This window comes from Peromyscus eremicus, chromosome 19 (genome assembly GCF_949786415.1).
Source record: "Peromyscus eremicus chromosome 19, PerEre_H2_v1, whole genome shotgun sequence".
Lineage (NCBI taxonomy): Eukaryota > Metazoa > Chordata > Mammalia > Rodentia > Cricetidae > Peromyscus > Peromyscus eremicus.
The window spans coordinates 65035889-65050426 of NC_081435.1; the positions used below are offsets into that span (position 1 = coordinate 65035889).

The 14538-nt window shown below is 50.2% G+C and overlaps 1 protein-coding gene across 1 annotated transcript in view; it reads right to left on the bottom strand.

Annotated features, from left to right (window-relative positions):
- Positions 1–11137, bottom strand: part of Ark2c (arkadia (RNF111) C-terminal like ring finger ubiquitin ligase 2C) — a 107256-nt gene extending 96119 nt beyond the window's left edge. Inside the window, exon 1 of the mRNA XM_059246527.1 lies at positions 11077–11137. Within this exon, the coding sequence (XP_059102510.1) occupies positions 11077–11137 (61 nt within the window). The remainder of the gene's footprint in view (positions 1–11076) is intronic.
- Between the last annotated feature and the right edge of the window lie 3401 nt (positions 11138–14538).

Here is a 14538-nt window from a genome sequence, read left to right on the forward strand (position 1 = left end):
CCAGACTCAGGGTCTGCCTGGGATCTTCCAAGCACATAGCTAGTTTCCCTGAAGTCTAGAGGTGACTTGAGGAAGAACACCCACTTGCCAGGGGCACTCTCAGGTACAGGCACACACCTGGAGTACATGGGACTGATAAAGGTCCCTGCTTAGGGGGGCCTGGGGCAGTACAACGGTGCTAGCCTCTTCCACCCCTCTTGGCTCCTCTTCCTGCTTTTGCTTCCTCCCACATCTCTCTGGGAAGGCACAGGGACCCTCCAGAAGAAATGCCACCTCAGGTCAGCACACACGCTTTGTTTTTGCCTCTTCTATCTGCCCTCACTTGCCGGGCATGACCAAGCTGAGGACCTCTCCCTCCATGCCACAGGCCTGTGCTCACCCACGCCACAGCTTCATCCTCCCCCTCCAGCTGGCCTATGCTCACCCACGCCACAGCTTCATCCTCCCCCTCCAGCTGGCCTATGCTCACCCACACCACAGCTTCATCCTCGCATCGAGTCTTGCTGTCAGTCCCCTGAGGCTCTGCGGCAGGCGACACCCTGCGCTGGAGCAACTGTAGCATCCCTCACAGCGCTGGGGTGCCCCCCTCCTGACCTGGCCTGACTTCTTCCTCTGCCCACAAGGTGAGGCCAAGGCTGTGGCTTGCTCACTCTGGCATCCAAGATGAGGGGCTCTGGTGAACACTGACTGGACCAGAATTGAGGCCTGTCCAGCCACCTCCGTGGTCACCCTCTCCTGGCAGAAGTTAGATACATTTTGGGTTGTGGGAGGAACAGTAGTGCAGGAAGCTGTGAGAAGAGATGCCTGGGCCTGTCTTCCCATCTCTCTCCCCTTTCTGTGCAACAGGATCTTCAGCTCCGGTCAGGAGGCCAAGGCCTCGGTGGTAAAGAGTTAGGTAGTGGGAGGCCTTGTGGCTTTTCACTCCAGGGAATGAGCCCTGCCAAGCAGGCTGAGGTCTTGTGGAAGAGCATCTTTTGGCTAAGGCAGGACAGTCCAGAGTGGGAATGGTCACATTAATCCATCCTTTCCCACAGAGCTCAGGCACAGAAGCTGTTGCTCTGAGGGGGGTGCGGGGGGCAGAAAGGCAGGCAGCCCAGCGGGGGCCCTGAGCTCTGAGGAAGGGGGCAAAAAGGGATTCTGGCAGCTGAAGAGGAAAGCTAGAGCAGCTTAAGCTGTCTGGAGAGACAGAGAGCAAGGCACCCCGCCCCCCAGCTCCCACATCAGAGGGGAGAGAGAGAAGCGGCAGCTGCCCAGGTTTCTCCCATCCTTGAGACAGGTGCTAGCCAAGCCAGCCTGCTCCCTCCAGCCAGAGGCTCCTGCCCCTCCACCTCATCTCTGACACTTCCTCTCCTGGGCTGGGGAGGCCAGCCCCAAGGGCTAGGAAGCACACGTTGGCATTGCCATGCCCAAGCTACCATGTAAGTGACGTCACCATCCCTTTCGGGATGAGGGGGCTACCCAGCCCAAGGCAGCACACCTCATTCATGTTTCAAGGAAAGTCTCCTCCTGCCCAGCACTGATCCTTCCCTGCTTACGGCACCAGGTAACCTGCCTTCAGAAGGGCACTGGCCCACCAGGCGCGGAGGCACCAGTAGCTGCCTCCCAGAGAAAAGGCAAAAGGGGCAGAGGAAGTGCAAGTTCGCACCAAGAGGAAATCATGGGGTTTTTTTTAGAGCAGGAAGGGTAATTAGGCTGATTATCTCCTTGGTAGACAGGAAGTGAAGTCAGAGAGCCCCCGGCTTTGGCCAGCCTCGTAGGGCGGCTAGTGACAGAGAGGGATGGAAGCCAGGCCTACTTCCACTGAGCTCTGTGAGGGCCTTTATTATTACTCTTGCCTTTGGCTGGCTTCTCTGCACGCTTCCATGTGACAAACCCCAGAAAGCACAAACTACAGAGTCGTCATCTGATGAGCAGGGTCCCCGAACGGAGGGGAAGACAGACTTGCTCAAGACCAATGTGGAAGCTCCTGGCAGAAGAAGGACCAGACCCTGGGCTGTTGGTGACATTTCTCAGCTGCATTTCTTCTCTAGCCCCTCCCTTGTTCCCTCACTGAGCCTGTCGGTCGGTGGAAGGACCTGGTAGAGGGCAGGAACCACCACAACAACCCATAGCTGGGGTAGGCCAACCCAGAGAGGCCTGCGATCCACCTCACTCCTAGCTCACCAGGAACATCTCGAGTAAAATGTTACCCGGCCTGTGAGAACAGCACAGCACACTGTGAAGCTGCTCATATCATGTGAAATAAAAACGGAGAAGGTAGCTGGGCCTAGTGTGGGAGGCCTGTAATCCCAGCGATTCAGCACTCTGAGGCAAGAAGTTTGAGGCCAGTCTAGACAACTTGGGAAGACTCTCAAAGCTTAAAAGGGGCGGGGAGGGGGCTGGGATGTGCCTCAGTGGTGGAGCACTTGCCTAGCATGCATGAGGCCCTGATTCCATCTCCAGTACTGAAAACATAAGTTGTTTATATCCCAACTCTACAAGCACACACCAAATGCATATACAGAAATAGGGAAGGCATCTCATGGGTGTGCTCACTGGATCACACCAGGGTGAATATGGAAGGCATCATGTGCATGTGCTCATTGGATCACACCAGGATGAATATGGAAGGCATCTCATGGGTGTGCTCACTGGATCACACCAGAATGAATGTGGAAGGCATCTCATGCATGCACTCATGTGGAAGGCATCTCATGGGTGTGCTCACTGGATCACACCAGAATGAATGTGGAAGGCATCTCATGCACATGCTCACTGGATCACACCAGGGTGAATGTGGGAGGCATCTTATGTGTGTGCTCACTGGATCACACCAGGGTGAATGTGGAAGGCATCTTATGCATATGCTCACTGGATCACACCAGGGTGAATGTGGAAGGCATCTTATGTGTGTGCTCACTGGATCACACCAGGGTGAATGTAGAAGACATCTTAATGGGTGCGCTTCACTGGATCACACCAGGGAGAATGCTCTCACTTGACTTTCTAAACTTTCCAGGATGGGATTCTGTCATCTCTGCGATGTAGCGCACGTCATCTGTGAAGTCATCAAGGTGATCTAAGAAAGACGGTAAACACGGACTCACAGCATGAGAGGCACCGCTATTCTATCTGCGGAAATCGGGGCACAGGCTGCACCTCCCAGACCTCGGGCAGCCGCCTCTGAGTAAGCATCTAAAGGTAAAGAACTTACCATCCCAGGACACAGCTCCCAGCTGGAGACATGGGAACACTCAGAGTTCCCTTGTGGGAACACAGGTTCAGTGCTGAGAGCATAAACCTCCTCATAGTTCAGACATCTCCATGTGGACATGGAGCCTGGCTTTCTGGAATTGCTCCCACCAGATACAAATGTCAAGCAAAGATTGCTTTCCTGGGCTCACCTGACTGTCTACAAACTACAGAAGACTCAGGGGGACCAAGACTGGGTGGCCAGTCGCCTTGGGTCAGCCACTTGTGTTAACAGGAAGAGGGTAGCAAAGGCTTTCAGCAATTTGAGCCTCAATTTCCTTCCAGATCCTCAATTACCTCCTCACAGGTTATGGTCATACCTGAAGGAAATGAGATGATAATGGACCAACCCTGAGATCACACCTCACGTGTCACACACACAACCTCTTGCTGTGTGCCACACCCATGCCTTTGATCTCCAACTTTGTTCACCAAGATTGGTTCCTTCTAGCTTCTTCTTCCCCATGGGTACAGGTGACTCTCTTCATCTCTCCCTCTTCCTCCCCCCCCCAGTGTGTGTGTGTGTGTGTGTGTGTGTGTGTGTGTGTGTGTGTGTGTGTGTGTGTGTGTGTATGCATGTACCAACCCAGCTAGGGCCCTGGCACTCAAATGCCCGGAGCCTCTTTGCTCAAGGGTTGAAATTCAATAAAACTTCAGACTGTAACATCTGGACAGAGTGGCACAGCTGGCAGAGAGGCTGAGGTTTTGAGTCAGGCAGCTCCCAGGGCGAGCCTAGTGGCTGAAGATACATGTGAACAACCCAGCAGGGGATTCCAGACGTGGAGAGAGCATCAAGAAGACCACACGAGCAATTGTCACTACTGAAGCTTGTGTCCTCCTCCCACTAAAACCGGAGGAAATCCTAGAGGTCTCTGGTCCCAGGCATGGCCACAGTGTCCTTCTCTCTGCCAAATTCCATGTTTATCCAATGCTGGGCTCATAGTTCCCCAAAGCTGACTGGTCCCCTCGTCTCTGTTTGCCTTTGTGATCTTACACTGTCCAAGGCACACCGAAGACCTACCGTCCCTTGGTCCTCCACAACAACTTGATCCTGGACATTTCTCCTCATGGCACAGCCCATGATGTAAACCTTCCTCTCACTCCTTAGACATGGAATCTGGGACTCTATCCCACTAGAAGGCTTCCATGGCCTCCCCCTGGCCTCAGTCCCTTAGTCTCAGCTCTCAGTCACAGGTGCCAGAAGAAGTTTCTCCGAGACTTCTCTGTTTCTCCTAAGAGTTCGGTGGACAAAGAAGCAAGTCCAAAGGCCTTAGAAACTGGCCTCAAAATCCCTTCCAGATGGTGTCTATACATTCTATAGACCTGGTGCTACATGGCCCTGGAGTTATGATTTAAGGAGACTTGCAGAAAACAACCATCCTACACAGGTCTCCCCACCACCACCCATGTGCACACACCACACGCATGTCCTGTTCTTGTCTCCCACCCGACCTGGTACTCTCTACTTCAGTGTGCATGTCACCCCCAAGGCACACACAACAACCTCCCACAACACCATCTCTGACTTTGTGCTTCTGATCGTTGGGACAATCAATACCTATGGTTATGAAGAGGGGAGCAGCTGTCTACCCTGCCTTTGACCGCTGCTGTGAGCCAGGTGCCTTTGAAGAGTTTGAACGCACCCTCTGAGGCAGGTTTTAGGATGGTCATTATCCAGACGGTGTTCAGAATGGTACCTATATTCCCTTTTCAGGCCAAGACAGCCAGGACTCAAGTTCTAGACTACTCCAAATGAGGTCACTCTGCCATCCACGTGGGCCCTCTGCTCAGATGTCTCAGGCAGCATAAGTCCTTAGTGCAGCATTTGGTCCAGGAAGGTATTTAATGAATATTCATTAACTAAAATGAATGAACAAGTAAGCAAATGGAGGAATGAATGAGTGAACATATGAGGAACAGGCATTGCAAGGACTTCATCAATCACCCTGAATCTGAGCCTCTCCGCAGGAAGGCCCTCTGTGGCTAAACCATACCAGGAAACTGACACTGATTTGCTTCACACTATGTTAAGCTGGGGATCTTTTAAAGCTATTTACAGCCATACAGAAACTAATGTGAAAGTGTCCCATATGTCTGGGCAGCAGTGGTCCAGGAGAACTGAGAGACCCACAGTCATGGGTCAAGAGCTGATGGTCTTCTGGCCAGCTCTAGGAAAACTCCACCTAACACCAGATACAGCCCAAAGCTGTGGCTTCACCCTCCTAGGAAGCCATCAAGCTTCCCAAGAGAAACTTCAAGATGCTTATTTAAAGAGAAAAAGGACATGGGGGAAAAGGAAGGTGAGAAAAGGGTAAAGGAGGTCACCAGGCTGTCACTCATCTGCACGAAAGAACATCAGTGGTCTGGGTGGCCCTTCCCCCTCATCTGCAAAGTTTAATTGTATTTGCTGTTGTGTGGGAAATTTCTACTTAAGAAAACTCTTTAATTAAGTGGGGCTTATCGAATGCTGGTCAGAAGGGAAATCCAGAGAAAACTGGAACAGGAGCTATACTCCATCTTATCGGAGACCGTGGGTTACCTGGTCCATTTACAGGCGACTTGTGCAAAATCCTGGAGTCAATGTTCGTACAGCAGACAGAAGGCTGAGAGAAGAAAGACAGAGTGCAATGACTTCATAGTTGTTGGGTCGTAAAGTTGTGGGGGGATTCTCCCGAATATGTTAGATATTTAGTTCTGATGAGCCGGGTCCTATACAGTACAGAGTCAACACATTGCTAAGGCACAATTGCCATTAAGCAATTTCATTCTGGACTATGAGCTAGCCTTGAAATGTACTGCTGGAGAATTCTGAAATACTGAACATCAACTTAAAAAAAAATAAAACATTAGAGTTGATTAATATTGATCTATCTTTAGGGAGAAATGAGAATGGTCACCCAATTTGTTTTGATCATTATTGAAGTTGGATGGAAGTGTTATTTTGCTTTACCAAACTCAGGTCTCAGATAAACCATAAAGAAAATAAATGAAAGAAAAACCAGAAAACCTTCAAGGGCCTGGCCTCATAGACCCGCATGTCTCCTTTTGCACACACCATAGCACAAGCCTCTGCCAACATCATCCATGTGTGTCCGTGTGTCACAGTAAATCAGTCCAGCTTTTCCACCCAGGCTGGGAAGAAAAGAACAAAGGGCCAGAGCAAAGAGGGCAGCCCTTGGGGGTGGGGAGTGCCTCACGAGGCCACAAAGAAGGCAAGGAAGAGCAGTGGTCAGGCAGCAGTGAGGTGGCGGCCATCCTCCCTGAGGGAACCGTCGGAGGCCCGCCCAGAAGACGGCCTAGATGAGCCAGGACTAAGGACATCCGCCAAGAGAAACAGCTTCGAAATGATGACCCCTTGAAGGAACCATGAATTTCTTTAATCAACTGATTTCCTCTGGTGTCTAAAACGCCTCATTTAACAAGGCTTGTTCTGGGCCGAAACTGAATAGATGTAGCTGACAAATGCTTGAATATGGGTTCCGCTCTGGGGTGGGGGGAGGAGACACTTTTCTGTTGCTTTATCAGAGCCGTCATAGGAAGAGGGTAAAGATACTTCGAAGGGTTCTTGCAATTCAGTTTGGACACAGGTCCCGACTTCCCTCCTGACCTCCCAACGCCCACTCCAAGGAGCGCACACTCTGAGACAATGGCCAGATCTGGTTTGCTTTCTCCCCAGAGAGGCCCTAGGGCCACAGATGAAGCAGCTGTCAGGCAAGCAGGCTATAATCAGCTTTAACTGGCTCACAGCCCACAGAAAGTACTGACTCTTATTCCTACAGTCCCAGGTGGGGCTGCCATCCCCGGGACAGGGAGGGGCCTCGGGGGCTTCCGTACCAAGCATTTTCCTTACCCGGGATCCAAAGGACAAACTTACACCGTAGATCTCAAGAATTTCCACATACACATAGAAAGGGATGCTGTAGTGCTTTGGATCAGTTACACGTCACGTGTCACCCCCAACATGATTTATCAGGACAGTCAATCAATGAGACAGTGAACAGAAAGTTGAAACGCAACTCAAAATGGTTTTTTTCAGGTGAGTCGATACTACAAGATTGCTAGTTAAGTACAGTATCCCTTTTCTCAACCTCAGTGTGAATTCTCCTTTCTTTCCAACGCCTTGCAGCTCGGACACTAAGATGAAAAGTGGAGGGTATTGAGTACCCAGGTGGCCAAAGATAGAGGATCTCTATGCAGTGGGGCTGTTTCAGTGTGAGAGGACAGCTGACCCTTCCCATGGCCCCAGGCTCCTATTGTCCTAAGAGAAGGGGGCGACATGAGCTTAGAGTCACCATATCTATACCACAAAAAGGGGTGAGAGAGGAAAGGAAAAAAAGGAAAGTAAAAGAAAAGGCATTCACTCAAACCTTACAATGGGAGGTGGGGTGGTGGGTGGGTGAGGTTGAGGACAGAAAAGCAAGGAGGTTCTAAACAGCGGGATACGACAATAAATGGGGAAACAGCAAGAGAAAAAGCACACTAGGTTAATATAGGAAAAACTAGTTCTTTATTGAGATTGTATATTAGTATTAGTGGATTCTGTGTGTAACAATGTCATCATGCACACAATACAAAAAAAAAAGGAAAAAAATAAAGGAAAAAAAAAAGGAAAAGAAAAGGCTGGGCCCACCATGCTTCGGAGGGGCGACAGAACAAAAGCAGCGTACAATGAGCAGATGGCCGGGCTACACGACCACAGTACGGTTCAGCAGGGGAACGTCTCTAACCGAGCGCTGTACATTGTCAACTGGGGGATGTAAAAAAATACACATCATGCTTTAGTTTTAGTACAAGAAAAGGTGAAAAGATACACAACCAAAAGGATATTTGATACATAAAAAATTACCCACAAAATAAGAACAGGAAGTAATTCAGCACAGCAGAACACGCTACCCCTGTTTAATGGAAAACCATTTTGCTGAGGTTTATATATATATATATATATTTTTTTTTTTTTTTGGTTATTTTGTTTTGTTTTGCGTTTTCGTTTTCTTTTCAAATCGCCAAATGGCGTTCTGGGGAGGCTGCTTGTGACTATTTTGGAAGGGCCCTCAAAGTAGGCGCCTTATTCTTTCATGACTGCTGCTGTTTTGTTTCCGTTTTCAAGCAGGTCTGGCTGGCCAGGCAGCAGAAGGGAGCCGGCTGTTAAAGGGGCAGCCCTGAGGGCCAGGGCAGATGTCCAAAGATGCTCTTGACATTGTACAATTAAACAATTAGGACCCTATGGCCACAGCAGCTCCCCTTCAGCCAGGGACCGTGGTGCACCAATTTTTCAGAGGCTGAAATAGCAGCAACTGTCATTTCATCATAAGATTTTCTTTTTAATATAGATTTAATAAATTTTGCCTCCAACTAAATGTTACGCCTGGGTGCTGCCAGGAGGCCTGCTGATGGTCACCCAGACACGTGGAAAATGGGCTGCTACAGCCTCCAAGCCAAGGCAAAAGGAATCCACTTAACAGGGATTTACAGTGCAATGTACTCGGCTAAACAAGATGAAGATACAAAAATGGTTATTTCTCTATATCTATTCTGAAATGGCCTACATCCTATACTACTACAATGGAGACTAAAAGAACAGGCTTAAGCTAGCAGGCTATCTAATAGTTTTACAAGAAAATTGTGGTTTAGGACCTTTGAATTAAGCATTAGTATCCTCTATCAGAAGGTCATGTGTCCTTAGCACATTGTGCTAAATTTCACCCACAGCCCAACTCACCCCTCAGACCCTGAAATTTCCTGTGGGTGTGTTTACCGTGAAAGTTTGCCATCGCAATTCTGACAGGCAGAATTGGTTTTGTTGGATCTTTGTTGGTGGAGGGGAGGGTCATTAAAAATAAATTTTAAAGGCAGCTGAACAATTTGAATTTCAAAACATGGAACCAGCATGCTGCAATGGTATTTAGAGATTGGTGGTATTAATGAGGATGATAATGATTTAATCAGGATAATTATACTTTCAGGCTCAACACCCTTCTTAATCATTTTTGAATTTCTGCCTAGTGTAATGTTCCACACCCGTTTTAAGAGGAAATGCCAAGTAATAAGAGATAATTGTGTATTGGGGAGGGGATGGCATTTCATGATCTAGTCTGACCTCCTCTCCCCCACCACCACCACCACACTGGCCTGAGATAGGGGATACTGCCGCTTAAATAGCAATGCCTTCCTCGGATGGAGACAGGAAATGGTTAAGAGGGTGTCACAATACAGCTAAATGCGGAGGCAGAAGGGTCACAGCGCACACAGCAGCGAGTTGACCATTCACTGAGCTACACAATGAAGAAAAAAAAAAGATTTGATAAATGCAGAATGTCATCACTCTATCATCACACACACAAAAAAAAAAAAACCCTGCAGTTCAAACGAGCCTAAGGGGACAATCTTGCCTTTGGGTTTTTGGGGAGAGGCGCGGGGTTGGGTATAGTTTGGCTGAAAGAGGGCTGGGCTTTCCTAGCCTGGTGCAGTCTGGCCCCTGGGGCGCTCTAAAGCGCTGGCTCTGCGACCCCATCCCCCGCTCGGACTCGGAAGACCAGAGGGGGTCGGCGAAGGGAAGACATCATTCTTGTAAAGGGAGGGGGTGCTTAGCCAGTAGGGATTTAAGCAGACGTGGAGTGGGAGAGAAGAAACATTTCCAAGAGAAATGTGAGTCCAGAGGCAGAATACAAAAAGAAGGAAAAAAAAATGAATTGATGTATCTCAGATTTGCTTTGGGAGGTGGGAATTTTTGATTAAAAGAAAATGGAAGAAATGTGGAGTGGGGGGAAGAAAGGGGGAACCCAAGCTATTGTTGCAGGGGAGCATAAGGAAAAAGGGACGTGGGGAAGGGGGACCGTGCAAACACACCCCATATACCACAGTTAAAAACAAAGACATCGCCAGCCTACTGCTTGATCAACCCCTGCCCCGGGCAAAGGGCCTGGCGTGGGGGCAGCTTCCCACCTCATTCTCACGCACAGCTCAACACCCAAGAAACAGACAACCCGCTCCGGACGGGCCCAGGAGTGCAAGGCAGCGCACGTCTGATTTCCGAAGCTCGAAAGCACGCGCGCGCACACACGTATACATGCATACACACACATACACATGCACACGCATACATACAAGCATTTTGAACCTGTAACTGCAACTGTCATACAAAGACAGTTGCGGGGAGGGAGGTGTGCAGGGCCACAGAATAAGGGCAATAAAACAAAAAGGATTAAATGAGAGAAAAGGAAGGGAAAAGAAGGTACAAGTACCCATGAGAGGGAAGAGGTCGGAGCATGGGATGGGGCTGATACTCAGATCCCAGCTCACCGGCCATTGGCCTTAAGGCCCCCAAAATGAAAAAAATACAAAACAGAACAAAACACACATATGCCTTAAAAAAAAAAAAAAAAAAGCAAATCATGGAAAATTAAATCTCTCTCTCTCTCTCTCTCTCTCTCTCTCTCTCTCTCTCTCTCTCTCTCTCACACACACACACACACACACACACACACACACACACACACACAAACACACACGGCATGCATCTCCTTTCGGTCACACAGGGCTAGGTAGGGGAAGGGGCTGTGATTTGGAGGAACCACGTCCGCCGCAAATAATAATAATTTTAAAAAATATGGGGCTGGGGAGAAAGGGACCCAAATTCACCAAATCCTAACTTCACTACAAAAGCTCCCGCGAGGGTGCCATCCCACACTCGGGGGTCTCCCCAGAAGGGGGTGGGAAGCAGCACCGCTCGCCTCGCCCCGCGGCTGTGCCTGCGCCCCCGCCCGCCGCGCCCGCCCCCGCCCCCGCCCGGTGCCTGCGGCGATCCGCGCTCGGAAGGAAGCAGACCCCGAAAGGAAAAAGCGATACCTCTGTTTCGCACAGAGCCAAACACTGGAAGCACGAGATAGCCGACGTGGACCAGGACCATCCTGGCTCCTCGCGCGGCGGCGGTGGCGGCGGCGGCTGCGCGCGGGCCCTTTGTGGCGCGGCTCCGGGGCGCGGGCGGCGGGGCTGCGGGAGCCGCCGGGGCGGGAGGCGGAGCGCGGGGCGCAGGCGGCGGGGCGGCGGCTGGCGGGGAGACAGATGGCCCATGGAAAGGCTCCCTTCCCGGCCCCTCTCGACATTCAAAGGCGCTGGGGCCGCAGCTGCCGCCACACAAAGGCGCGCGCAGCCAATGGGAGCGGAGCGCAGCGCGGCGCGGCCTCGCCGGAACCGCGGGGGACAGCGGGGACCGCGGGCGCGCGGGGCGGGGGAGGAGGTGACGGCTAGAGGAGCGGGCGGCCAATCGCGGGGCCCGCTGCGGTGCGCGCGGGGGAGGGGGGGGAACGGCCGCGGGGCGCGTGGAGCCTGGCGCGGTCCTCCGGCCGCAGCGCGCGGCGCCCTGCACACACACACACACACACACACACACACACACACACACACGCGGGCGGCGTGCACACGGAGCGTGCACACGACGGGAGACGTGCTCCCGGACATGTGGAGGAGCATTCGTCAGCGCAGCGACAGGCAGCGAGTGCACACGACCCAGAGGTCCCTGGGCACCGCACACGGGTCACTCGGGGACGTGCGCACAGAGGCTGGCGCACGTGCAGAGCCTGACTGCAGGCGCAAGTGAAGCTGGAAAGCCAGCAAGCAGCCGCAAACAGGACCCGGGCACTGCCGCACAGACTGACTTGCACACAACAACGAACAAACGCCTTGTTAAAGCAGGATGCTTGCCGAAAACGCATTCCCAAAGACACACAGACGGGGTCACACAATGCAGACGCGGGTAAGACGGCATACTCCAAGCTCTCTCTGCCTGACACACCGCGTTCTTGCTCTTGTAGAGCACAAAGCTACCCAAAATTTGCTTCATTGAGAACCACACATTCCCTGAGATGTGGGCACTATCAGGACAGTGACACGTTGTCTAGAAACCCAAGTCCCCTTCTCCACCTTTCACCTGCTCTGCCACTGCCATATCCAGCCATTTCACAGGCACGCCCACTTCCACATGCACAGGCAAATAGGTGCCGATTCGCACGTGGAAGCCCAGCCTCCATGTCATGTGTGACCCTTGGCCAGCCAGCTAGATACTTAGAGACCAAAGCACCTTCTGAAGCTCTGTTCTCAGTAGACAGCCCAGACTACCTCCAGGCATATTCGGCCTACTTAGTATGAACACACTGAAAGAAGGCTTCTGGTCCATACCAAAGCCAGAGATCACTCACCTGCTGGCAAGACAGAACATCTACACCAGGCTTCTCTTCGAAACCCAGTGGCTACTTTAATTAATTAATGTAGTATGGACTAGCTGGCAAAACCACAGATGAAGGTGGATGGAATCTCACCCCACTTCAGGACATCCATCTATGCTGTGCAGCACTTAAGGCACCGAGAACCCAACCCCCCAAACCCAGGATGCTCCTCAGAGCTGCAAAGAGAAAATCCCCAACGAGCCTCACTACTGCAGAGATGGGAGATGTGCCGCGGAGTGCTTGCTGGGAGATGCCCTGGAGAGGAGTAGAAGCTGGGGGAGCAGTTGCAAGAACTCCAGGAAAATGTCCTCTGGCACTTCTGAGATTGGCTAGCTCCAGCGAGCTCCAGCGAGCTCCAGGATGAAGGCAGCCAGGGAGACCTAGCAAAGCCCCACGCCTTGCCCTCAGGTAATCACCTCAACCGAGCCGGCCAGCAGCTCTTTCCCGCTGTTATCTATCAAACATGCCATCACTAAAAAAGTCAAAGAACAAGGATCTTAACCAACACCTAACTACTGGAATTTCTTCCTGTCTTCTCCCAAGCCCTGCCTATCATGTGCACATGGGAACGTTACCAGAGCTGTCACAATCTACATGCTTTTACATTTTAGCACATGGCTCCTTTTCCTGCCCTTTAGTAGTCCAGCTAGTGAGTGCATTGTGAAATCACTTAGGCATGAGTTACTCGAAGCTACTGATTTATTCCCGATCTTCCATTGCTGTAGAACTTGGCCTCCTGCATTGGTTGAACTATAAGCTTAGAGAGAACTTCTGCATTTCTTAGTCCTAGAATGGCAAGTTTTATATCTTGCCACATACTGCATTTTTTTTTTTAAGAAATCAAACCCCTTTGTCAGTGCTACAACAATATGCATTATGTTCTTTCCAATGTCAGGTTGCTAACCTTAGGTAGGCGTTCTTTTTTTTTTTTTTTTTTTTTTTAATCTTACGTTCTATTACAGTAGCTCACAAGGGTTTCTTATTATTCCATTCAATTTTGGCATCAGTGTGCTAAGGGTGCAAACTCTGAAACCAGATTGCCTGGCTTCCCGATCTGGCTCTGACACTTAATAGCTGAACAAATTTTCAACCTTCTAGGTCTTGATTTCACCATCTGGAAAATGGGATGAAGACAGCAGCTTTATCCTAGAATTAATACAAGCAAGCGTGTTGGTGCTGGGAGAGTGCACAGACGAGGACCTGGCTCATCTGGCCATTTGGCTTTTTCTCCAACCTGTCCTCTCCTGGCCCGTCACCTTCTTCCTTCCAGTTACTACTTATGATTGCCTATTTAATGCATTCAGTGCCAACCACAAAACAGAGCCTCCAGCAGACAAAAGTAGTCAACGACAGAGCAGCAATCATCAATCCTAATAACTCCATGCTTTGTATTCAGACATTAAAGAAACCTGACAGACAGATGCCCCCTGCTCCATTATACCAGCATCCACCACAGACACATGCCTTCTGCTGAGAAGGAACTATTGTGGAGTAGGAGGAAGAATTTCAATTTTAATTAAGCCTTGACCCAGCATCAAATATTCCTCAGCCTCAACATACCCAACTGTCTAAATGGGCACAATATCCCCTGCCACACCTCTGTGTTACCATGGGTTTGTCATGAGGAACAACTGAGAAAATAGCTATCATGTCTGTCAATAATACATGAAAATATAAAAGCATGAATGCAATAATGAATACAAGAATGAAACATGGCTGTTATCTGGTCCAGCATATGCTTTATAGATAAGGAAACAGGTTCAAAGACAGAGTATGAACAAGGTCACCATTATTTCTGGCAAAGTTAGAGCTAGAACCCATATCTCCTTAGGTATAGTCTGGTATTACTCTCATTTCTCTCTCTTTTTTAAACCCATAATGTTGAGATAAGTATTTTCAGCTCTCCCTCACATTAGTTAAAATCTATTAAAAGTACAATAAAGCATATTTCCAATATGAAAAAGTTTTGTAGAAATTTTCTGTTCCTTAAGGAAAAGTGGTGGCTTCCTCACGTGTTCTTTCTGTTCAGTGCCCCAAATCATGCACTGCTTGCTTGCAGGCTTAGCATGGGCGTCTCAACAGGTGT